Source organism: Hemitrygon akajei, chromosome 7 (assembly GCF_048418815.1).
Source record: "Hemitrygon akajei chromosome 7, sHemAka1.3, whole genome shotgun sequence".
In the NCBI taxonomy this organism is placed as follows: domain Eukaryota; kingdom Metazoa; phylum Chordata; class Chondrichthyes; order Myliobatiformes; family Dasyatidae; genus Hemitrygon; species Hemitrygon akajei.
In genome coordinates, this window is record NC_133130.1 from 185,417,287 (window position 1) to 185,444,455 (window position 27,169).

The following is a 27,169-nucleotide window of genomic DNA, read 5'->3' on the forward strand; positions in this document are numbered from 1 at the left end:
TTAACATCAAAAAAACTGAAAAATGCCCATGGTGATACATGAAATATATGAAGAATGTGTGCTTTAAGTGGAATAAATAAACAAGAACAGAGGAAATAGAAGCAAATGTCAGCCATTTGGCCCATCTCTGCCTCCATCGTTCAATATGATGATGGTTGATATACTGTATGCTGGCCTCAATTCCTAGCATGCTCTTTCTCCTTAGGCATTCCACAACCTTTCAGAATTTTATCTGTCCCCACGTCAAATACTTCTATTGATCCAGCCTCAATAACTCTTTGGGACAAAGAATACCAGAGATTCACTACCATCCTTGAGGAGAACATTTTTACACTGCAGTTTTAACTGACCAACCAAACCTTTATTATGCAACTGTGTTCCATTGTTTGAGATACTCCCACTAGTGCAGACATCAAAACATCAATTCATCTTGTATTGTTAGGGCTTAGTGGTGTCGCAGGAAAGCAGCATCCATCACTAACAGCCCACTACCACCAAGACCATGTTCTCTTCTTGCTGCCATCAGGTAGAAGGTACAGGGGTCTCAGGACCCCCACCACCAGGTTCAGGAACAGTTGTTACCCCTCAACCATCAGGCTCCTGAACCAGTGGGGATAACTTCACTCACCCCATCACTGAACTCTTCCCACAACCTATGGACCCACTTTCAAGGACTCTTCATTTCATGTCCTCAATGTTTATTGCTTATTTTTTTTTCTCTCTTTTGTATTTGCACAGATTGTTGTCTTTTGTACATTAGTGGTTTGTCCATCCTGTTGGGTGTGGTCTTTCATTCACTGTATTGTGTTTCTTAGATTTATTGTGTTTGCCCACAAGTAAAGGAATCTCAGGGTTGTATATGGTTTATTTTGAATTTTGTACTTTGTGTGTCAATGAGATCATCTCTCGTTCTTCAGAATTCTACAGAAAGGAGACCTAACCTGTATAGTGTTCCTTGATAGGATAGGATACAACTTTTCATCCCAAGGATTAGCTGGGTGAATCTCTGTTGGACAGTCTGCAATGCTACTATAATCCTTCCCTCATTGAGGGGCTCAAACTAAAAATTTCAATAGTGCCCTTGTGGTGTACGTACACACACACACACACACACACACACACACACACACACACACACACACACACACACACACACACACACACACACACACACACACACCCCACCCCACCCCACCCCACCCCACCCCACCCCCATTTGCACAAAGATGCCAATATTGGTTATGCTCTGAATTATTTAAAATCTAACTTACATGAATCACAAGAAAGAAGTTCATGTACAAGTTCTTAAACTTATCTGGCATCTGTGGAGTTAATGAGTATTTTGCAGGATATAGCAACACCATGTGGAGGAAATACACACTTTATAAACAAACTATGTTGGCAATAAAATGGTGAATTACTCTGCAACTTATTAATCAAAATAAATGTTAAAATAAAAACCCTGATCAATATGCTAATTGAGAATCCATTGACTTTCTTTTGATCTAAATGTTACAGAATTGTACAAGGTTCTGAGAAGATCATGGAAAAGTGAAAATGATCCTTAATCTCTGAAAATAGTCACCGATCCAATACCTTTGGTCCAAATACTCCCATCAGCCCAGGGAAGCCAGACTCTCCAGGATCTCCCTGAAATCAACAAATACATTTGGGTTAGTTATAAATGCGAAGTCCCATTAGACCGAGGGCAACACTTAGCTGATAGAGACGTTAAATAGTCAACATCATAGTAGTTTTAAAAGAACTGAATATGGCTCATGTACGATAGTGTTGGTGTTTTAATCACAGGGCGTTTTAAGTTTAAGGGAAACCGTAACAACTCCTTGGCTGTCCACCAAACACAGAACACAAAGCACGGTAAAAAACTTCAGGTCATTACGTCATCACGTCAGACCAGCCTCTTAAAGTGAACCCCAACTCACTGTCGGAGGTTGTGAATTATGTATGTTTCCACCCATTTCATTACCTTACAATAGTGACAAAGTAATTTTGACAGTTTTCTATCTGCACCCACTTCCTATGTATGTATTCTATTACAATAGCAACAGATTTCAGTTAATGGATCCTATCCCACATACTCAATAAGATCATACTTTATTTGATTTAGTGATACAGCGTGGAGTATGTCTTTCTGTCCCTTCGAGATTCAGCAACCTCTGATTAATCCTAACTCAGTCACGAGACAATTCACAACGACCAATTAACCTACCTGGCACACCTCTGGACTCTGGGAAAGCCCACACATTCCACAGGGAGCACTCCTTACAGTATGGATCCAGAATTGAACTCCGAACTCTGGATTGCCCTGAGCTGTAACCATGTCGCACTAACCACTACGCTATCATGGTGCTCAGCTTAGTTAATTAGCGGCTATGATGGGATTTGAACTCTTGATAAATGGTCCAAATGGTTCTCTATCACTTCACAAAATGGATTCCATTTCTCTACTACTACTTCATTTACCTTGTACAAATTATATTACATTCAGCAACATCTGTTGCTTCATTTCCAATGTCATAAAAATGGTTCCTGTTATTTACTCTTGAATATAACAGGAGGCTACAGCAGCGCCAGGTCAGTACCAGGTGAAAATGTGATTATTTCTCAACTTTAGTTGTGCTTGATACTTGAATAGTGCTGGGTGAACATGTGAATTTCAAACTGGCTAATTTTCAACCTCAATAGTACTTACCCTCACACATTTTTATCACACTCTCATTTTGTTGGGGTGACCAATTATTTGAAATATAATTTATGTAAAATATCAAATACAGTTAGTTTTGTACTGCTGAAGCTTATGAGGCATTGGTCAGACTGCATATGGGATATTGTGACCTTGTAACTAGGAAATGATGTGCTGGCCCTGAAGGGGATCCAGAGGAGGTTCACAAAAATAATCCAGGAAATGAAAGTTCTACTGTCTGAGGATCTTTTGATGGCTCCGGGCTTATACACAATGGAATTCAGAAAGATGAACAAAGATCTCACTGATATCTACCAGATACTGAAAGTCTTAGATATAAGACTTATGAAGTCTTATACATGTGGAGAGAAAGTTTCCATTTGTAGAATTGGAAGGAGAAGGGATTTCTTCAGCCAGTGGGTGGTGAATCTGTGGAATCTTTTGCCGTGATGGGCTATGGAGACCAAGTCATTGGGTGTACTTAAGGAAGAGATGGACTGGTTCTTAATTGGTAAAGGGGGTTAAAGGTTATGAGGACAAAGTGGGAGAATGGAGTTGAGAAAGAAAATGAGCCATAATTGAATGGCAGAGCAGATTCAATGGGCTGACTGGCCTAATTCTGCTCCTGTATTTTACGGCTGTAAGGATTGGGGTGACAGTAACATACATTTGTAAGTAACTGATTCAATTTAGTATTAGATTTAAATACAATTGATGGAATATTAAATACGTAACACTCCTCCCTGCTTAGCTATAAACCCCAACACAAAAGAGAATGCATCACCTATATACTATATAATACAACTATTATATATAGACATCCACAGCATAGTAAGTTTTAAATTTACCTGTTCAGGCCAAAAAATTTAATCACTGTGGAGGGTTTCTTACCCTTGTGGGACAATGCCTTTCCTGACAAAGGGATCACTCTTTGGTTCTGGGGCCTCTCTGTGGTGGCTGTAGGGTTGACTCTGATACAGCAGGAAGATGTTCTGGCAGGTCTGGACACTGTTCTCCTCCTTCTCTTGGCTTTTCTCTCCGGATCTACTTCAGTCCTTGATTTGTCTTGTCTTTCTCGCTTTCCTTTTTCTTCTAGTTTCTTGTGAGTTTCTCTGATACTGATAATTTCTCAAGAAATTAGGTCTCGTTTATCTTCCTCCATCTCCATAGCACTTAATTCATCGTCCTCTCTCTTTTCCTTTTTCTTCTCTCTGGGATGTGCAACTTGATCTTGGGAAGTTATACTTAGCTCACTGGGGTATTCTCTTATTAATCTATTGCTCCCTTTGCGATCTGATCTCTTCTCTTGGTTTCCTCATCCACAACATCATCTGACAAATCCTCTGTTTTTATATCTCCACTGACTCCTTTCTTTTCAGCTTTCCGTTTATCCAGCTGTCCTTTGGTTTTTTGCATTTACTTTTAAAATCAGCCTTTTGTCTCCCATTTGAAGTTCATGCAATAATCTTAATGCACACAGAACAGATTCTGGTTCTTTATACTTACAAAAGCTGAATGCTTGTAACTTTCCTGAAGCTCCTTGAACTCTTTTCCAGCTTAAAACCAAGTGACATTTAGCAAGTAACTGCCTGATTAACATATCAGAAGCTTTCTCAGGTATGTTACCTACAAAAACAGTTATAGTTGGACCACAGCTTTCATCACTTTCACACTTCTGAGCAGCACAGTTCTTCCTTAGTCCAATATGCTTTCCAACCAGAGACACAGAGGTTGGCACCAACAGCTATTTGCCCTCTGCTGGGCAACTGCTCATAGTGTACAGCATGGAGACAGTTGTGGCATCATACAGTACCTTTCTTAATATGGTTTCAGTTGAATCTACTACAGGGGATGTGGCATGCAAATGATGGATAGATCTCCAATGAAGTTGTAGTTTTGTTGGCACGTGGCCAAGTGGTTAAGGTATTGGGCTAGTGATCTGAAGGTTGCTAGTTCAAGCCTCAGCTAAGGCAGTGTGTTGTGTCCTTGAGCAAGGCACTTAACCACACATTGTTCTGTGACAACACTGGTGCCAAGCTGTATCAACCCTTGCCCTTCTTTTGGACAACATCGGTGGCGTGGAGAGGGGAGACTTGCAGCATGGGTAACTGCCAGTTTGCCATACAACCCTGCCCAGGCCTGCGCCCTGAAAACTTTCCAAGGTGCAAATCCATGGTCTCTTGAGACTAACGGATGCCTAGAATAGGTTTTCTCAGCCAGTCATGGCACCACAATGCTAGCCCTCCTGTTTTACCACATGCAAGCCCAAAATGGCTTATTGGTTGTTGTATTTGACTGTTACAAATGTCATTCCCACTGGAGTTATTTTTCTCCAGCTGAATATCTGCAGGCTTCAGTTTAGTATCTTTAAAATGCCGTTCAAACTCATTTTGTGGAATGACTAAAACAGCCGAGCCAGTGTCCAATTCAATTTTAATGAGTTTGCCGTTCACCTCTGGCATAAGGCATATTGTTTGTATGTTGCTAGTTTTCACTGTACGGTAAATCTCAAGACTACACAATCCTGCATCACTCTCATCATTATCAGACCTTTCATCAACAACATGCAAATTAGTGCTCTTCTTGAAACAGCAATTTGACTTTTTATTTTCTTTGTAGTCCATTTATTTTTGTCTGCCCAACATGCTCTTTGTATGTGTTCTACTTTGTTGCATTTTCTGCAAGTTGTTTCACTTTTAAACCGGCATTGGTCTGGTCAGTGTGAGTTCCTGTCACATTGGTAACACATTTTGCTTTGCTAGACCAGTTGCTGTTCAGATATTGCAATTTTCTTCATGCTCGCTTTCATTCCTGTCTGCAACTCAATTGCCACTCTGTCTGTGGTTTCTATTGGAACTGCAACTTCAACTTCATTTTTAAATGGAAGCTGTACTTCAGTTAGGAGCAATTTTTGAATGCTTTCTTATCAGATTCCACAAACTAAATGATCTCTCCATACATCCTTAAGCCCATTTTTGAACTGACAATACTCAGATAACTCAAGAGAAAAACAAATCTTGGTTATGATCTGAACTGGGCACAGATTGGATCTTATGTTTCCTTGCTAACCGGGGCCACTGCTGAGCTAGCGAATGGCTACACAATAGGAACAATTTAGGGGATGGAATGGGCTGTGCGAGGGTTATCCAGAGCGTAAACACCAGTTGGGTCAAACAGCCATTTTCAGTCTATACTTTCATTGTAACTGGACATCCATCCCCCAATCACGAGCCTAGGGCTCTGAATGCTCTTTTGTGCTTTACTAGTGAAAGTTGATGATGTATGCTGTGGGATGATGTCAAGGTCTAGAAAGAGACAGTGCGTCTGAAATTTATATTTAGCATATTTGAAAGTTATCTGTTTTTGCTAAATCAGTCTCTTAACTCCCAATCATATTGTATGAAAGACCCTGGTTTCCTTGGCTGTGCAAGCATAAGGTAGACACTCTCAAGACCCATCAAACCCGTGAGATTGAGACGACTCGTTCCACCCCAAACTCCAGTTTGTGTGGATGCTGTGTAATTTGCTACCCTGTTACAAATTAGTGCCACAAAATAACAGACATTACACTGCGTACAATTAAAGGAATTATATTTATGAACTTTAACAAAAGGTTTAGTAAAGAATAGGAAAAAGAAAAACTAATTAAACAGTCAAATTATTTAAACAGTCAAATGTGTGCAAGTTGGAGCTCATCTTGAACTTCTCTGTCACTCATGCGCTGGGCCCCTCGGTCAATGTGAAAGCACACATCACCTTCCGAACGTCGCTTGCAATTCATCTCAAACAAACGGGAATCCCACTGGATCATATGCTACGACCGATTCTCTTCAGCATCTTCCCTGTTTATCTCCCCCTGAACACAAGCCCAAGACCAACTTCATTGTCCCTCACCAAGAAAACCTCCAGCTAATTGGATGGCACACATTCAACATCATCCCTTATCTTTAACAATAACCCTAAAAAGACTGAGAGCAGGACAAACTGAATGAAATACCTGCAGTGTAACAGTACAGATGTGAACCAGGGCATTACATGTAAACCATTGCATTTGAGCCTGTTTTGTTAACACCAATGTGTACACACACACTCACTCACTCACTCTTGGTAGGGTCACCCATGCCAAACAGGTCAAAGGATAGAGGCCAGACTCCAGGTTCAGGGGTTCAGCTCAGGGCTAACAACCCTGACTGGTCAAACAAAACTGTTACAGAAATAACAGTGAAGAATCCTTCTACATCTGTGTGCAATGATATTCCTGAGTCTCCACCAGGGACTTGCATGACTGACAGTAGTGAAAACCGAGAGGGAGCTACTGGCACAATGAAGGAAGCCCAGCCAAAGACAGACAATGTTGGAGGACCTTCATTGCTGCCCTAAACACCGGCAGTGTAAGGGTAGTAAGGAAATGCTAGTAGAGTTCAGCTAACAAATTTTACCTCAAACTTTGTGTAGTTGCTCAAAGGCACTAAGACTCATGGGTCAATGATGACAAAATATGACACTATGAAACCTTCTGATCAAATCAAGTAATACGTCACGTATAAAGGCTAAACATCACATAATGTTAGCTGGACAGTTAGTAAAGTAGTTCCTCACTAATCTTCTACCTAATGTAAAATTAGTTCCTGATTAATTTTAGACATCACATCACTCCAAGTACTGCTGAGATCAGTCAGCCTTTATTTCCCATAAATCTTGGTCGAACTTAGTTAATATCATCTCAGCAAAATACAACTTGACAAAAATGTCGAACTGACCGGTTGACCTTTGGCACCTGGATTGCCTCTCTTCCCAGGCAGACCTGTCCCTCCTTCTATTCCTTTTATTCCGGGTGGTCCTGTCTGACCCCGCAAACCTCTTTCTCCCTGTAATGATCACAATGGATAAAAGCAATACATTTAATGAAACCGATCACAGCTTACACAATCTCTGTTGCACCATTGAACTTAAATCAAACAGTAAGTAACAATTAAGGTTTAATAATTCAGTGTTCACTACAATGACTTACTTGTATTACTGTAATAATATTTCACTTTTGAACAGTAAAACAGTCTCACACAAATATCTCTTTAAATGAAATCAGGGATGTTGAGTCAATTGAAATTTTCAATATTGTTGTTTGATATTAAGGCACATAACTGCATTTGAAACATGCCTGTGACTGAATAGCCAAGTAGGCTTAAGAGACCAAGTAGCTACTTTCTGTATCCATCCACGCACAGAATAACCAGAAGTGTTTTGTAAATTGAGTATGTTCTTTTAATTCACCACCTCTTCATATTTGCAGTCTGGAAAATCATGTAGGCAAATAGACAGACATTGCAGTACTCACTCGACAGATCAAAGCAGGTTGAATTAAACTACACAGAGAGATGTTTTGTCTGGCACCAGGTATGGCCTTTCCTAAATCAAAAGGCCATGTTTAGAAGCTCTCTGCTGTAGCACTGATAATGGACAAAGGTGTGCTGCAAAGTATTATTGTGTCTACACTATGCTATCTGATATGACTAGTAACCTCCTTCAAAGCTAGACCACACTGACCACCTTGTCACTCTCAAATCTGGCTTCACCACTTCCTCAGATGGGTCCAGTTGACTTCCTATTTAGAAGAGGTGGGGTGGCTCATTGACAGGGTTTCCATGGAGATTGGGTCAGATATGCTAATCAAGCACAAGATGCACAAGTAGGGGCAGCAGTAACAAACAGCCCTCATTCCAACATGATGTTCAGAGTGCTGCCTCCAATCGTACAACAATCAACACAGATTCCAACAGCCACTTGTCTCAGAGTGGATCACTTCATTTACCCAATTTACTCTCTCAAAGAGAACGAGCATTAATTATAGATGTGGCTGACAAACAAGTTTACTTTCATTTTATTTTGGCAGGCACTTCTGTCGTCAAATTTAATGAATTGTTTGGGACTTGAACTAAATGATGATAAAGAATAATTATTTATAAAATATTCTGAGGCAAAAGCTATGATTGATTGTAGTAGCAGAATAATTTCCATTATTTTTATTGCATTTGATATATTCAGGTGCTCTAAAAAGCATTTGGTTAAATGCACTTCATTGTGTGGGTATACTTTGCTAATATGGAGATGCATTGGTTTTGGCCTCACGTGATATAAAAGGATAGCATTAGCACTGGGGAAACTGGAAAGACTGAAGACTGAGTTGCCATATATAAACGTTATGCTCCTATGTTGATGTTCTCACTCTCCCATGGCCATTATTTCCTATTTTTCTCTCTCCAACCACACTCATTAACCTGATGATTTGTACAGCTTACCTGCATGGCAACCATTGCCTCACCCAATCAGAGCTTTTCATGTTAGACAATAGACAATAGGTGCAGAAGTAGACCATTCGGCCCTTCGAGCCTGCACCGCCATTCTGAGATCATATTAGATCATCTACTATCAATACCCGGTTCCTGCCTTGTCCCCATATCCCTTGATTCCCCTATCCATAAGATACCTATCTAGCTCCTTCTTGAAAGCATCCAGAGAATTGGCCTCCACTGCCTTCCGAGGCAGTGCATTCCAGACCCCCACAACTCTCTGGGTCCTACCCTTGTAGATACCCTTGAATGTTGTCCTACCCTTCCTCCCCTCACTCTTGTCAACTTAAAATTAACCTACATTCTCTTGTCCCCCATTCTGATGAAGGGTCTTTAGACTGAAGCACTATCTATGCTTATTTTCCCACAGATGTTGCCTGATTTGTTGAGTATTTCCAGCATTTTCTGTTTTTGTTTTAGATTTTCAGCATCTGCATTTTTAAGATTTTCACTTTCTGTAACCGAATTGGTAGTGCAACTCGAAAGGCAAATGGCCTGTAAAAATATACATTTTTTTTGGTGCACAGTGAATTATATTTATTTTTAAAATTTTAAATACTGGAATATATCATTTTAGTCTAAATGATATTTCCATTTCGCTAAGAATTCATTTGACAGCTTAACTTGTCAGGGTGATTGCTGTTTATCATGAACATACATTTAGCTTTAGATTTAATTTGACAAATTTGCCCAAAGGAATAGGATTTCAGGAAATGATTGAAAGTAGGTGGAGGAGGTCTCATTAAAATCTTATATGTTAGTTATGATGATATCCAATTTTTATTACAGAAGTTCCATTCAGAACGTATATAAATTTTTGGATTAGAAGTTCCCAAATAACGGGGTTGAAAGTTTTGTCTGGAATATTGTGACAGCTTTATTGAATTATATAGCAAATTGATCCCAAAATTAGAAAAAGTTTATTTTCACTTAAATCAAAATTAGGGGCATTTATTGAACTGACATCCAATGATAGCTTGATTAAAAGTATGAATAGAAAATGACTAGATTTCATTATTTGCACATTAGAAATTTGGAGGAGACAGTGCCATCTATTAAGTTACAAAGAGTTCTAACTCTTTCAAGCTGAAACATTGTAATAATTCCATTATTGTGTCATTTTACTAGTTAGGTACTATAAATAAAAGGATATCTTAAGCAATGACTCAGGTGATACAATGCAAAACATACAATTTAACAAGAGACCCTATATTATTTAGTTTCCAAAAAATTAGCAGGTATAGAGACTAAATTATTCTTGTAGCTTTCTATTTAGGCTTGGTCACTACTTGTTTAGGAGATCACCTGTAGCCAGGTGTTGTCCGGGGAAATAATGACACAAGCAGCAATTTGAATTTAGTAAGGATCTAATTTATTTAGCATAGGAAAAGTGAAGTAAGCTCCTAATACACAGATTGACTTGGCTCTTAAATCATTTTAAGGAATATATATTTTTATTAAATTGTGAAGTAACAATGTTTTAATGCATCTTCAATAATCTTGCAATATATCAGTACTGCCATTAATACAGGAATCTAGCTGAACCATTAAAAGTAAATACTTTTAATGTAAAGTAATGCAAAAGAGTAAAGTTGGAAATCTCATAACTTGAAGATGAATTAAAACTTTGTTACTTTCCAATTTAATCAAAAGAACAATTCATAAGTTACCAATTGAAGTAACACATTTGCAACAGATTGCATCTGGATCTGAAATATTGAACTTATATATTAGGTGTTATTCTCTTTATGGTTAATTTTGTGTTTTTCTTGCTAAGAAAAAGCTAAGTATTTTTACATAACTTTGTATCTAAGGAATCTTATGACTAGTGTTGGAAACCACTGTCTTTTCTTAAATAGTATTTTTTATAAGATCTGTAATTTTTAACAAACTCATGTATTTTTCACTCTCATTGGCAGAAAGCGGTATAGCAGCTAAACTAACGATTTATCATCTTTCTCATTTTTCATTGGCTAAGTGTTAGCACATTACCCATGTGATGTAATTGTTTTAATTATGTAGCTTATTAACTAATTTATCTTTATCTTATCTATAAAGGTGATAGATTTTTCAGGATCGCCATCTTTATTCTTTTGTCTCACACACTATAGCATTATATCTTTGTAGCATCATTTCTCAGCTCTTTATTTATTTGGTACTTGTACGTTTGTTTGCACTCTAAAATAAGCTGAGATCTTGGAATTAAGACTGCTCGCCATTTTTGACTCCTGGAAGAACTCGAAGGATCTGAAATTAAACAGAGATCCAACACTAGTTAAGTTCGTTAGAAGTGTAAACATTGCCGTCATCTGGGCAAGTATAGCTGCTAACTTGTTTGCAGCAAGATACAGTTCAGCACTGGTTTGCTGTTTCACTGAGCAGCACATTCTGCATTACATGCTTAAATCAACGCTTTATGCAGAAAGTAACCATGTTCTCACTGAGTGACACAGCATGCTGTAGCTATGTGGATTACTCCTGATCTTATTTTCCATGTTCTAATCAACCAATACCTTCCATGCTCAGAGTCAATGGTGTCAATACAGACCCAGGACAAGATCTGAGAAGGTGTGGAAAACAATGGCTTTCTGGAACAAGACAAAATGCACCCTAATGTGTTATCTCTTACAATATATTGAGCTTTCTCCAGCAGATTGGGACTTAATTCTGCAGTAGAATAAAATTCTCATAGGCCACCACTGACCAATTGGAAAACTACTGTTCTGGCACCTGTGGCAGGTAATGTTTGCCACGCTTCTTTTCCACTCACCTGGGCCCTGGTTCCCATCCGCCATTTCAACTTAAAGGAGCTTTATATCTTCTACTCCCTTTTAACTCATGTTGCTCACTGGAAATGTGTTCAAACTATCTAACATTTAAAATAAAATTAGTTAAACAAAACTGAGGTATTTATAGAAGTAACCTTAAGTGGTCCAGAAACTCTGCCAGTCCAACCCCACCAAACTCCTGAGAATGCAGAATTACATCAGTGTTACTATATTAATGTTATCATACACCAGTTCTTCAGATCAATGGATAATGCTCTTCTTCATTGCATGAAGATCATCTTTAAAGATCAATCTTTGTTTTCTTTTTAAAGATCAGGTTATTATACAGGACTACTTTAGGTTACTGATTGAAGGCCGTGGAAGTCTCAAACCTGCTCACCTTAAAGCCAGGGGGACCCTGAGATCCGGGTAGTCCGGGTACTCCAACACGACCGCGTGGTCCAGGTGCACCGATCAATCCCACAAGGCCATCATCTCCCTGCTCTCCCTAAAGTGTAAGGGAAAGTTACATGTTAAAGAGCTTACCGTAGATTCCGGATTATAAGCCGCTACTTTTTTCCCACATTTTGAACAGCTTTGAACTCTGCGGCCTTTAATCCAGAGCGGCTAATACATGGTTTTTTTTCATGCCGCCTCGTAAACATTTTGCCTCGTAACAGTAGACCAATAAAATTGATGAGTAGTTCACAGAGGTCCAATGAAATTGTACGATAAATCAAGCGCACTTTCACAATTAAATTATTGTAAATCAGTCATTTGTACTCACCCTCATCAACATGGAAAATACTCGAAGAAAAGCAAGACCCGAGCGCGTCAGACCCGAGTGCATCAGACCCGATTAGACCCGATCGCGTTACGCAAGCGCGTCAGACCCGAGCGCGTCAGACCCGAGCGCATCAGACCCGATTAGACCCGATCGCGTTACGCAAGCGCGTCAGACCCGAGCACGTCAGACCCGAGCGCGTCAGACCCGATTAGACCCGATCGCGTCAGACCCGAGTGAAAACGCTGCTTTTAAGTTAAAGGCGATCAATAACTTTTCCTGGTAGGCTGCAGTATATATATTTTTACCAGTCGCTAGGAGATATTGGAATGTTGTTCGTGCTGTTCAGTAAAAAAGTATATGCAACGTAATTTGTGTTACCGATACGTATGTATATTTAAAAGTAGCGGTGCGGCCTAAAATCCGGTGCGGCCTTTACAATTAAAAAATTGATTTTATTTCTAAAATTAGAGCCAGCGGCTTTTAATCAGGTGCGCTCTGTAGTCCGGAATCTACGGTAATTCAAGATTCAAGATTGTTTACTGACATTCTTCAATACACAAGTGTAAAGGAGAACAAAATGATTGTTACTCCAGATCCGATGCAGCATAATGAACACAATAAAAAAAACAGAACAAATATAAATATAAAAGCAATCCAATAAAACACAATGTACAAGTAACTGTTACATACATAGACTGATTGTATGCACATAAATGACACTAGGTGATGAGCATATAATGGAAGTGGGGGAGGTGGAGGTGGTTACAGCTTGGGGCAAGTAGCCACTTGTGAGTCCAATGGTCCTGGCCTGGATGCTGTGTAACCTCTTCCTTGATGGGAGTGGAACAAACAGTTGATAAGCAGGGTGGGTGTGATCCATCATGATACTGCTGACCTTCTTCTGGTAACTTTCTGTATATACTGCATGGCCTTGATGGCAGGTAGGCTGGTGCCAGTGATGCATTGGGCAGTTTTGACTACCTGTTGTAGGGTCCCTCCTGTCCACTGCAGTGCAGTTTCCATACCATGCAGTGGTGAGGCTCTCTGCTGTGCATCTATAGAAGGTCATGACCTCATGGGTTTTCTCCAGGTGATCTAGTTTCCACAGTCCAAAGATATACCAATTGGTAGGTTAACTGGTCATTGTAACTTGTCCCGTGATTAGACTAGGACTAAATCAGGGGATATCTGGGCGGTGTGACTCACAAGGCCAGAAGGGCCTATTCCACATTGCTCCTCAATAAAATAAAACTGTACATTGATAGCACTTTTATTAGTTGGGCTTTGTTGACTTTGGCAGAAATGTACATCACATGTGAAAGGAGTCTGTGGTAAAATCAGACCAATATTTCATTCTCAGTCAAGATGTGAATGTTGTTAACATTTTGATTGCTTGACTGTTTTAAAGGAAATTCCTTTTCATGAAAGAGGCTCCATGGGACCAATAACCCCATTTTGGCTGCTGATCTTTTAATCCAACCGGGATGATCTGGAGATGCTGGAAGTTCACGCATGTAATGTCTTGTACTGAATGAATTATTTGTAGCTACAACCGTCTAAGAGAGAGCTGAACACCCCCAAAGACCGCCACATACCATTAAAAACTAATAAATAAATAATAATAACTAAATAATAATAATAACAACTAAATAATAATAATAATAATAAAAATCTACCCATTGTTTTCATGACCAAAAGTTCATGGGATGGCAATGGGCATGAAGGGGACAAGGATATCAAAGACAGTAAGTGACAAATGGGATTAAAAAACAGCTCTTCAGTTCTATATAAAACAACCTTGTAGAGCAGAATTAATCCTTAAACTGGATACATGGCTTGAATGAAGAAATTATACTTAGAGTGCCACAAACAGGTACTAAATCTCTTAAATGCATTTTCTTTAGGTTAATGCCTGTTTGAAACTTGGGCAAAGCACATCTATTATCTTCTTTTCTAGACTGCAAGATGACACACTTCTGGGGAACTGTACAGGTACATCTTTCTGTCATACTGTATCAGTAACCCTGTTGACATCTGTAGAAACAGGGCCCTGTTCCTAGGATATTTCATGTTAAACACTAAAGACTATCTTTATTTTTGACATGTATATCAAAACATTGAAATGTGTCATTTGCAGCAAATCAAATCAGCAAGCATGTGCTGGGGGCAGCCCACAGGTGTTGCATGCTTCCAGCACCAATGTAGCATGCCTGCAATTTACTAACCCTGACCTTAACCGTATGTTTTTGGAATGTGGGAGCAAAGCGGAGCACCCGGAGGAAATCCACGCAGTTACAGGGAGAACACACAAATCCCTTACAGACAACGGCGGGAATCAAACACCGATTGGTGATCACCAACACTGTAAAGTGACAGTACTAGTTGTTAGTTACTGCGCCGTACTGCTTAGTAGTGCATATATAATGTTTGCTATTTTGCCTCTAACTTTGCCGTATCACTTGTAATTAAATACAAAGCAGCTGTAATCACAGAAGGGATTGCTCTTATCATCCACCATTAAGCTTTTTCAGCTGGGTGAGACAATATATGGTAGCTAACAAAGCAGATTATAAAGTTCAGAAGTAAATTTTATTATCAGTGTACAGATATGCCACTACATACAGCCCTGAGATTCATTTTAAAGCTTTTAAAGATAGCGGAGTCAAGGGATATGGGGAGAAGGTACTGATTGTGGATGATTAGCCATGATCACAGTGAATGGCAGTGCTGGCTTGAAGGGCCGAATAGCCAACTCCTGAACCTATTGTCTATTGAAAATTATCTACTGTCTATTTTCTTGTGGGCATACTCGGTAAATCAATAGAATAGTAACTATAACAGCATCAGTGAAAGATCAACCAGAGTGCAGAAGACAATGAACTGTGCAAATGCAAACATCAATAAATAATGAGAACATGAAATAGTAAGATAAAGAGTCCTTAAGAGTCAGTGGTTGTAGGAACATTTCAATGACGTGGCAAGTGAGGTTGAGTGAAGTTATTCAAGAGCCTGGTGGATGAGGGGTAGTAACTGTTCTTGAACCTGGTGGTGCAAGGCCTGAGGTTCTTGGACCTTCTGCCTGATGACAGCAGCGAGAAGAGAGCATGACCTGGGTGTTGGGGATCTCTGATGATGGATGCTGCTTTCCTGTGACAGTGATTAGAAATAATCTCATTCTTATTTATGAAGGAAGCATTGATAGGATTTATTAACTGAACATTTTGAGAGTTTCTTCTTTAGATTAGATTAGATTCAACTTTATTGTCATTGTGCTGAGTACAGATACAAAGCCAATGAAATGCAGTTAGCATCTAAGCAGAAATGCAAAGAACAGTGTTATTTACAAAATAACTGAGAATAAAAAGTAAGTGCTACAGCACACAAGCTGCGATGTGAGGTTCAGCAGGGTCACAGCCTCAGGGAAGAAGCTCTTCCTGTGCCTGCTGGTGTGGGAGTGGAGGCTCCTGTAGCGCCTACCAAATGTGAAGAGAGTAAAAAGTCCATGGTTAGCCCAGACAGCATTTATGGTAAGTGTTCCCAACAGTGGGCAATTGGGTGCTGATAATCCACTGGGCATTTTTCACCGCACGCTGGAGTGTTTTACGGTCCGATATGGGACAATTGCCAAACCACACTGAGATGCAGTTGGTGAGTATGCTCTCAATGGTACAGTGGTAAAAGTCCATCAGGATCCTGGGATAGAGGTGAACTTCCTTGCTGCTCAGCAGGAAATAGTTACACTTTAGCTCCATTATTTATTAATAACAACATATTGGATTGCAGAGATTTGATGGATAGACTATGTGCTTGGCACAGGTTGGATAGCAAATCAATTGTAGAGCTGTGTGGTTATTTTACTTTCAAGGCTGTGCAATATTACTGTTACAGAGTGGGATTTTTACTAGGATAGTTAGTATCTTAAAGATGCCAATACAGATATTTTTATTATCAGTAGGTTCTCCTTACCGTAATTCCTGCTTTGCCGTCGATTCCTGGAATTCCATCCAAGCCTGGAGCACCTTCTTGACCTTGCCGGCCAACAACACCCCTCGGACCAGGAGGCCCAACTGGACCCTAGGGTTTAAAAACAAAAAATAACATTAGTGAAGTTTATAAATGTTTAGATTGCAACAATGTAATGTATATCATATTCAGTTCTTCCATACTATATTAAGTTCATAAAATGCATGAGGGATTGTATTGTGATGAAAAAGCACCTTGGAACATTCTGAAAGGCATGATAATAAATACATATAATTTATTTTTCTATAAATGTACCATACTATTGGAAACTAATTGTATTTAATGTTATTAAGGTATAATAATCACATTCTTGGGGCATATCAAAGCACTTTATAGTTAATGAAATCATTCTGAATCCTAGTTTGTGTTAAACTGGGCAAGGCCCCACTAAGTTGCAATATTGCAGAAAATGTGGATCCTGCAATATCTGGCATCTGATGCAAAGCACTGGGTTATCCATCCATTTTCCTAGTCTCCAACTCCCTCTCAGATGCTCTCACAGCTTATGACTGGGAATTCCCAAGACCACTGACTTTCCAGACTTGGAATGTACCCCAGGGATGTAGACTTCATTTCAGCTTTCGTTTTTTTAGATCTCTGGCCTCCCTCCTGCCCCTAGGATATTGAGCCTCAGTTTTGTCTGCACTGGGATCTCTGGTCTCTCTCTCTCCCTCAGACATTCCTAGGGCTTGGAGTCTGCCTTCCCAATCCCTGACCCCAGACCCATCTGTTTCTGCAACAGACACTGTGAACCAAACCAACTTGTAGTAGCAATGAGCTTCAATGCGCTGGCACTGACAGAAAGAAAGTCAGCTACTTCAGGAAAGCATTTCACAAATGGGATTAAATGGGATGCTTTATATATTTTTAAAAAGTATAAAAAGTGGTTAAACTTCTTCCCATTCAGAAACAAATATGCCTAATGGCTTTTCCAGATTTTCAATATGAATAAAACTTCCACATATATAAAAAGAGTAAAAGAGAGGGGAGAGTGGAGATTGAACTGTTGGAAAATGAAGCTGGAGAGATAGTATTTGGGGACAAAGAAATGGCGGATGAATTTAATAAGGATTTTGTGTCAGTCTTCACTGAGGAAGACACGAGCAGTATGTCAGAAATTCGAGAGCTTCAGGGGGCTGAACTGTTTGATTGCTATTACTAAGGAGAGGTTGCTTGGGAAGCTGAAAGGTCTGAAGGTAGATAAGTCACCTGAACCAGGCAGACTACACCCCAGGGTTCTGAAAGAGGTAGCTGAAAAGATTGTGGAGGCATTAGTAATGATTTTTTAAGAATCACTGCTTTCTGGAATGGTTCCAGAGGACTGTAAAATTGCAAACATCCCTCCACCCTTTAAGAAGGGAGGGAGGCAAAAGAAAAGAAATTATAGGCCAGTTAGCCTGACTTCAGTGGTAGGGAAGATATTGGAGTCCATTATTAAGGACGAGGTTTCGGAGCACTTGGAGGAACATTATAAAAGTCAACATGATTTTTTTAAGGGGAAATCTTGCCTGACAAATCTGTTTTGCATTCATTGAGGAAATAACAGGCAGGATAGACAAAGGAGAGGCAGTGGATGTTGTTTATTTGGAATTTCAGAAGGCCTTTGCCAAGGTGCTGCACTTGAGGCTGCTTAACAAGATAAGAGCCCATAGCATTACAGGAAAGATACTAGCATGGACAGAAGATTGGCTGACTGGCAGGAGGCAAAGAGTGAGAATAAAGGGGGCTTATTCTGGTTGGCTAGTAGTGCTCTGCGGGCATCAGTATTGAGACCACTTCTTTTCACATTATATATCAATGATTTGGATGGCAGAATTAATGGCTTTGTGGCCAAGTTTACAAACAATACAAAGATAAGTGGTGTGGCAGGTAGTGTTGAGGAAGCAGGAAATCTGAAGGTGGACTTGGACAGATTGGGGGAATGGGCAAATAAATGGCAGATAGAATGTCGTGTAGGGAAGTGTATGGCCATACACTTTGGTAGAAGGAATCAAGTCATAGAATACTTACTACACATGGAGAAAATTTTTAAAGCAGTGGTGCAAAGGGATTGTGAGTCCTTGCGCAGGATTCTCCAAAGATTAACTTGCTGGTTGAGTCGGTGGTAAGCAAGGCAAATGTAATATTAGCATTCATTTAGAAAGGATTAGATTACAAGAGCAAAGATGCTGGGATTTTATAAGGCATAGGTCAGATTGCATTTGGAGATTTGGGCAGATTTGGGCCCCTTATCTAAGAATTGACATTGGAGAGGGTCATGAAGAGGTACATGAGAATGATTCTGGGAATGAAAGGGTTACCATATGAGAAGCATTTGATGACTCTGGGCCTGTACCCGCTGGAGCTTAGAAGAATTTGGGACTGGGGGGGTTCTCACTGAAACATACTGAATATTGAAAGGCCTAGAGAGAGAGTGGATTTGGAGAGGATGTTTCCTATAGTGGGTGAGTCTAGGACCAGAGGGCACAGCCTCAGAATAGAGGGATGCACATTTAGAACAGAGATGAGAAAGAATTTCTTAAGCCAGATGGTAGTGAATCTGTGGAATTCATTGCCATAGATGCCTGTGGAGGCCAAGTCACTGAGCATACTTAAAGTGGAGATTGATAGTTTCTTGGTTAGTCATGGCATCAAAGGTTACAGGGAGAAGGCAAGAAAACGGGGTTGAGAGGGATTATAAATCAGTCATGATGGAATGGTGGAGCAGACTCGATGGGCCAAGTGGCCTAATTCTGGGCCTATGTCTTATGGTCTTCTTTTTCACAATTCCATCTGTCTGCAATTGGCCACAATGTTTTGAAATCCATCTGTTAGTAATGCATTAATACGTGTTCACACATAAAACACTTACAGGGGGGCCTCGGCTTCCTCGCATGCCTTGGGCACCTGTTTTTCCCTTTCGTCCCTGTAAAAATGAGAAATAATTATCTGAGTTTTGACAGTGAGATGTTATTTGTATAATCTTGTTATGTTGCACAGTAGACTTTATCACATGTTTACTTTTGTTTTCTTTCTGCAGTTCAGGTCATGAGAGAATAAGGCCAAAGAGGTCCTGGCTTACAAAATTCTCTTTCATCAATAGTACTAACCTAAACTGGACACACTGGAGGCTGTGGTAGGACAAAGGACCCTCCAGAAAATGCTGTTGATTCTGGACAAAGTTTAATAGACAACTGTGCTGCTCCAAAGAATGCTATATGGGGTAATTCTTACCCCCAGCCATTAGGCTCTATGATGAGTTAACCTATAGCTGCGGAAGTAATGACCTTCTTCTGTTAGACTGTTATTAACCTCTGTTTACCAGGACTCTGATTAGCTCTGTTTACCACACGCTACTATTGAGGACACTCTGTATAATACTATCAACACTTCTTATCTGGACAGAGTGAATGTGCACCCATTACTGTATAATATTACGGTAATTGTTGTATTACCATTTTATAGTGTGAATTTGTAAATCTTGTACATCTTATTTTTAAGATAACATTTTTTTCTTTTCTACTTCTCTTCTAATATTTTTATATCTGTGCACCTGTAATGCTACTGTGATACAGTAATTTCCTCTGAGATCAATATATTATCTATCTAACCTGGTTCTGGAGTACCAGCTATTTGTTGTAGTCCCCTCTGAAATTTGGTTCGATTGCTCTCAGTGTGATCAATGATCAAGAACAGAGCAAAGCATGCACTGATTTAGCCCTAGCAACAGAGACACATTTCTTCCCACTGTAACTGTACTGAGAGAAACACTGTGGTCCCGTTGCAAATGCTGAAGTTGAATTCCAGACTAATGAAAATTCTGTGGTCAGAATAACGGAAATAAAACACTGCAATTGATCCACAGAGGCAGCAAACAAACAGTCAAGTATATTTTACATGCAGCAAAGACTCAAAGAATGCTTGACTTTAGAATGCAACACTTCTTTAAAATTAAAAAAAAATCCAAGATATTAGAGAGAATCCAATTATGGCTAGATTTGGATTGGTCTTATAATTCAGTGGTTACTGAATAGTCTTGATATATTGACTTGATTTCCCCACATTGGCAAATTTTACTTGTTCCTGCAAGAAGTAATGGGCAGAAATTGAGAGGGAATCTATGTCTGCCTATTTCTGTAAAACAAGGCAGGGCTTTAACAAAGTCAAGTTGATCTACTTCTTTCTTCTGCAGCTCTTGACTTTTCCCACCCACCTGGCTTCACCTATCACCTTCCAGCTAGTTTATTTCCCCCCCCTCCCACTTTTTCATTTGGCATCTTCCTCCCTTCCTTCTCAATCCTGATGAAGAGCTTCGGCCCGAAACGTCGACTATTTATTCTTTTCCACAGAAGCTACCTGGCCTGCTGAGTCCCTCCAGCATTCTGTGTGTGTTGCTACTGTTCAACAGCTGCTCAACAGGATTTTCTTCCCCTCACTCCTGTTTACTGTCTCTTATGTTAATCTTCTGGAACACCAAGGAACATTATGCTCTATAAAAAGCACTGCATTATTCTTAATATTGCTGTTTGAAAATCTGTTCATTCATTCATTATGTGCCTGGTCATATGATATAGGCGCTCATGGTCTTTCTATGACCATGATTGTTCTTGGCAAATTTTGGAAGAAATTTTGTTCTTGGAAGTGGTTTAACATTGCTTTTTTCTGGGCAGTGTCTTTACAAGACACTCTGCAGTAATTTTCAGAGATTATCTGATTGGTGTCAGTGCTTGCATAACCAGGGCTTGTGAGACCTGTAAAATCTGTAAAGTTCTTATTTGCTCTGCAGAACAGAGATAAAGTATGAAAGGTGGCTTTCTTTACTATACAAGCACAATTTAAGTGTTAAATACAGAAATGCTGCAGATTGAGACAGGCTCTATTGAATACAATGGACGTGGATTTCAATGACTAATCTGTTAATAACAACACTTTATTCCTCCCCTTTCAATAGTGTAGACACAAGGTGTCAGTATTCAGCAATTAGACATACAACATTGCCACAAATTGAAGCACTTACAGAAGCTGCAATCACTGGTAGTTTTTAGTGGTGCTGCTTCAGTAGAAGCTGGTAAATATGTTTACTGTTTTTTTGGTTGGATCCCTTACTCAGTGAAACATCATAAAATAATGGGCCTTGCTTATCTCCCCATGAACTTTTCAGAGGGGCCAAGTATTCTTGAACATGAATTGGTGGAGGAATTGCCATTTAAACACCGTGCACTGCTGAGGTATATAATTCCAGACAACATTTGGGAAACACATACTTGAGTAGGTTTCAGAAGGTTGGGCTCAAACTTTCTTTAATGTTGTCCAAAAAAAGCAATGCGCATGACTATATCATATAATTCAAAACTGTTACAAAAGGTTTGACGATTACACTTTGGCCTTTCTTTCAATGAAAGACTACCTTTCAACAGTAATTTTCCTAATGCGTTTTTTTTCCCTTTGGATGCCGTTGCACATGGAACACTTATTCCAAATTCTATTCATCAGCTCTGATTTTCAAACTTGGCTTAGTTGTGAGGTCATGGAGCTGGTGGAAAGCTTCTTAATTACTTAAGTGAGAAAGCAATTGTGGGATTTGGACTTGCTTAAACCTTTCTTTCATTGCAACTAAACTATTCTTTGCTATAATTTTACATTGAAGTCAGAAGACAAAATTCTTCCCACACTTGGATAACAATTTCCAAAGTTGGTTAATTGTTGGTACTATGTAATTAACCAGTGTAAGAACATCTATGGATGAAGTAAGAAATGAAATCTTGTTGGCCTTTGCTCTCATGGTCCCAGAATACATCTTCCACCATCAAGAAAGTTCACCAATGCCTTTTCTTTCTCATGGTCCCAGAACGCGTCTTTCACGTCAAGAAAGTTCACCAATGCCTCTTCTTTCTCATCATCCCAGAACGCATCTTTCACCGTTAAGAAAACTTATCGATGCCTCTTCTCTCTGAGGAGGCTGAAGGGAGCGGGTCTATGCACACCAGTATGCAGACCATCCCACTCCCATTTGGGAAGAGGCGATGTAGCATCCATGCCAGGACCACTAGACTCAAAAGCTGTTACTTGCCCTCAAGCTGTGAAGCTGATCAATGCCTAATGACCCCCCTCACCAATCCCTCCCACCACCACTACAAACACATCACGTGTCACTTTATGTACAAACAATTACTTGTATAATGTGTTTTATAAGATTGCTTCTATATTTTTACCGCATTTTATTGTTTTTTAAAAAATAATGATCTTTATGCTTAGTGTGTTTTTTTATGCTGCTTTGGATCCAGAGTAACAATTAGTTAATTCTCCTTTACACTCATGAACTGATGAATGACAATAAACAATCTTGATTGAATCTTGATAGTAAAGCATGATTCCCCAGGGCTGGCATGTTGAAATATGAAAATTGAAATTAAAGCTAGTTCATTTATATCCAATTATTTAATTGCATTTAAGAACCATGTTCTTCTTCTGAGGTTTCATGGCAGTTGGCAAACAGCTTTAAGATGCATTACTGCCACCTTCTGGACTGGAGTGTGGCTTAGGATATCTAAATTCTATATAGTAAGAACCATGTTTTTTATTGATAGAAGCTCCATAAACTACGTATTGAAATACACTGAGATACTGTGGTGCGATATAGAATTGGTATAAACTCTGCTCCTAGTCACACCTAGAATCATTCTAATGTTGTCTTTATGGATTTCGAAGTGATTCATTTCAGAATGACACGGACATACAGTAAATCTATGAGTTAATTTAACTCAACACCTAACTCTACTCATCTTAAAAATAGATCATGCATTTTGTAGAGAAAGATTACTTTAAATGGTTACTTAATTGTTTAATGAAACATTGAAGGAGGCCATTTGACCCAGTAGGTCCATTTGACTCAAAATAGAGCCAACCCCACAGTCTAATTTCCCTTCTCTTTATTTCCCTGGAAGTTTGCAACTTAGTCCCTCTCATGCTCACATACACCCCTTTGAATCTTTTTGCACTCACTTACACCAAAGAATAATTTACAGTAATGAATTAACTTACCATGTTTTTGGGATGTAGGAAGATACTACAACATTCAGCAAAAGCCCATGCAATCACAGGGAGAATGTGAGGCTAACCTCTCATCAATAACATTAAAGGTAAGAAGATTTATAGCTAGATATTCTGGTGACTACTTTTCCCTAGATGTGACTTATGGTATTCATGGCATAGAGAGTAATTTTGTGCCAAAACTACATGATGCATCATGAGGCAGAAAGCAAGATTGTGCAGTACTTGGACACGTTGATGGTCAGAGTATGTGAATAATAAGTGCCATGGTATGTACAACTGTTAAAATGTAGCACGAAATAATCAGGAATAGCAATATTCTCCAAGTAGTCCAATAAAAAGCAAAAAACAAGATTTACAGTACAGACACATAGGTCTTCAGAGAAATGAACAGATGTAGAGAAGATCTGACAACCCCAATATTAGTTTAATGTAAGAATGTGAAGTTATAGCTTTGACAGAATACTTAAAACATACATTTTTTGCCTGGAAAACGGAAAGTATCTAATTATTTTGAATATTTTCCACCGATGGGTAGACATAGTTAACTACGGTGGATAGACTGAGAACTATTGCTAGACAAGAAGACAGTAATTAGAAAAGTTCTTTTCACACAGAAAATTCATAGAATATGAAATACTTCATTAGAAGTAAATGCCGAGTCAAATATATATCATCTCAAGACAGAATTTAATTTCTATTCTAAAAGGAAGAAAGAACATGAGCAACTGTAAAATGCAACATTGCTTTGTTTTTCTTGTTGAATTTTTTAGACTCTACATGATTGGTTACATGAAATTGACCCACCTCTTGACCTTTAGATCCTTTTACACCTGGTTCACCTGGAGGTCCAGGATTACCCTAGAAATTTAGAAGAGATAATCAAGGTATTAACTGCACTTCTATATCTAACTCACGCCAAAATTTATACAACATAAAAGATATCCTCCTCCACGCGGAATCAATTATTGTCACACTTCCCATCCAGACAAACTCTCCTCCCACAGCACCATCATTTAAGTGATTCAATATTTGAGGTTTGATGGACAGAATTAAGAAATACTGGTAGTTTTTATAAAATGAAATCTCAATCTTCCGGAGCGTTTATGTAATGTTAGCAATATGCCAATTTTTATATAGTTACAAGAATGTACTTACTGGTAAACCTTGCTGACCGGGCTTGCCTCTCTCACCATCCAGGCCTTCCTGACCCTGCATGGAGTATATGTGTATCGATGTTAATGGTTCTAACACACAGGCAATCCGTGTTGTTAATGGTGTTTTAAATTCAAGCACCCAAGTACCATTGCATTTCTTCATTGTGCATACGTCAATGTGTACAGTTCTAGCATAGTTTCATATTCTATGCCTCAGCTTATAAATACTACACTTGGCCCGCCCTTTTAAGCATCTTTTCTACCTGTTCTGTTGTTATTAAAAGATCTGTGGACATGCACTTCATGGAGCCTCTGTGCACCCACCATTTTCAAAGTCATTCCATTTATTGTGTGCCTTTTCTCTCGGATCTTTCCAAGTACTTCCCTGGATTGATTGCCACTTTTCTGCCAAACCAGGCCATCAATATCCTGCTGATACTGTAATTTTTTTCAGCCATCTATCAATCATAGGGCAATTTTTGTATGTCACGTCCAATAACAGGACTGTTGTGATTTCATCATTAATCTGGGTAAATTTCATTTTGGATTGCGTAGCTTTCAAAAAAAATGCTTTGAAATCAGAGCTCGGTGCTAGAGTATTGTCCATTAATGGATAAAAGCATTTACAGTTTAGTAGTTAAGGCACATTCTTGCGAATTACATAGAAGTTTAGTTGCTAATTATGTCATGGAAATCCTAGCCAAGTATAACAGTTATTGCTGAAACAAAACAAAGAAGGCCCCTCCAATAGGAGCACACTGAGGGAAGTGGCAAACAACTTACAGGATAACCAGGATCTCCAGAATCGCCCCTGTCTCCCCGATCTCCAATAGGACCCTACAAAAAATATTCCCTTCAGTTAGTTAAGTACTTTGTTGTTTATTACATTGACTGAGAATAAAACTTTGGAACATCTGTCCTGCAGCAGAAAATTTCTATTTAACTCTACAGCCTCTAATATGAACCTTCATGCTTATGTGTTCTAATTCTTATTTTGGTTTGATGTTCAGAGTGATGTTTCTACATAAGTTAACTGAGACCGTATATTATATAGAAGTCAAAAACACATGACTGAGATAATTGACAAAAATCTGGTGCAAGGTGACAAGAGTTAAGAAGGTTGATAAAAACAAAGTTAAGGAAAACTTTCCTTTAAAATTGCCTAAAGATATCTGCTGAGAGCTGAATCTGCACTCTGGTAACAATTTAATGACTGGAACCTGAATTGTTTTTGTGGTTCCCTGCAGAAGTTGTTGTAATACTGAAGAACATCTTGTGGCTTTGACTTATAATACTCCTTGTATTAGGTTACATCAATTAATTGCATGCAGATGTACAGCCCGTATTTGCATATGGCTGTCAAAATGTTTGCTTACTGTTTCTTTCATCGCTACTTTAATGGAGGCTATAACCTATTAAAAATTAATTTGGTGAAGAGTTTAATATCAGTATTCTTGAATGTGGACTTGTGCAATATGTACTATCCTGTATTTGGTAAGCTGTTGGCTGAGAGACAGATATCAAAACCCCAAACTTTGCATTCCTTCAGCATTTTCCCACTAATACTCTGGCAGGAAGGCTTGAGAGTTCGCAGGCCACGATGACTTGAATCGTTCAACCAAAAGCATACCAAATAAGCAATAGACTCCTCCTCATGACTCAGCTCTCATATGGTGCTCTCAAATACTGGGCTGAAGTTCATGGGCCTTGATCCATTGGCATGACTGTGTCAGGTCAGAAATGACGCTTGCTTTTGTGGCTCAGTGCTGAGGTAATTTGCTTCTCTTATTACGCCATTTGGGTGGTGGGGTGGAAATAAGTCTTTACCAAAGGAGGTGTAAGGCGCTCCTTCCCTCCACTGGCCTGCAGGTCACCCTTGGGCAGGATGTAGTACCTGCATAGCCCCACGATCTGGGTCACTTGAAGCCATGAGAGCAGGTGCTGGATGGTCATATGAGCAGCCGGTGCATATTACAAGTCCTGCTTATGTGACCACTGACGCCAGGCAGACAATCTCTGATAATGGCTGGGATCACCTGTCTTGTAAAGACACTGCCCAGAAGGCAGCAACAGTAAGCCACGTCTGTAGAAAAATTTGCCAAGAGCAATCACGGTTTTGGAAAGAGTGCTGTCGCCCACTTCATGTGACACAGCACATAACAAACAAATGAACAATTATGGTGTTTGCAAGGAATGGCCTCCCCATCCAGAGTAAGGGCAATATTCAGGTAAATATCCCAATTACTTCCTATCTCTGGAGGTAACATAGTGAGGGGCCTCAGACATAGGCAGATTGATCTAGCCTGCAAATATCCATTCCTGGGGGCAGGCTCTCGCATGGTGCGTGCAGCACT

General features: G+C 39.4%; 1 protein-coding gene across 4 annotated transcripts in view; it reads right to left on the bottom strand.

Moving 5' to 3' along the window:
- Nucleotides 1-27,169, bottom strand: part of col27a1b (collagen, type XXVII, alpha 1b) — a 591,175-nt gene that overhangs the window by 42,542 nt on the left and 521,464 nt on the right. For all 4 annotated transcript variants that reach the window (XM_073052881.1, XM_073052882.1, XM_073052884.1 and 1 more), the window contains exons 43-50: nucleotides 25,599-25,652; nucleotides 24,817-24,870; nucleotides 24,466-24,519; nucleotides 19,481-19,534; nucleotides 16,573-16,680; nucleotides 12,220-12,327; nucleotides 7,465-7,572; nucleotides 1,597-1,650 (exon numbers count right to left, since the gene is read on the bottom strand). In XM_073052881.1, the coding sequence (XP_072908982.1) occupies nucleotides 1,597-1,650; nucleotides 7,465-7,572; nucleotides 12,220-12,327; nucleotides 16,573-16,680; nucleotides 19,481-19,534; nucleotides 24,466-24,519; nucleotides 24,817-24,870; nucleotides 25,599-25,652 (594 nt within the window). The remainder of the gene's footprint in view (nucleotides 1-1,596; nucleotides 1,651-7,464; nucleotides 7,573-12,219; nucleotides 12,328-16,572; nucleotides 16,681-19,480; nucleotides 19,535-24,465; nucleotides 24,520-24,816; nucleotides 24,871-25,598; nucleotides 25,653-27,169) is intronic.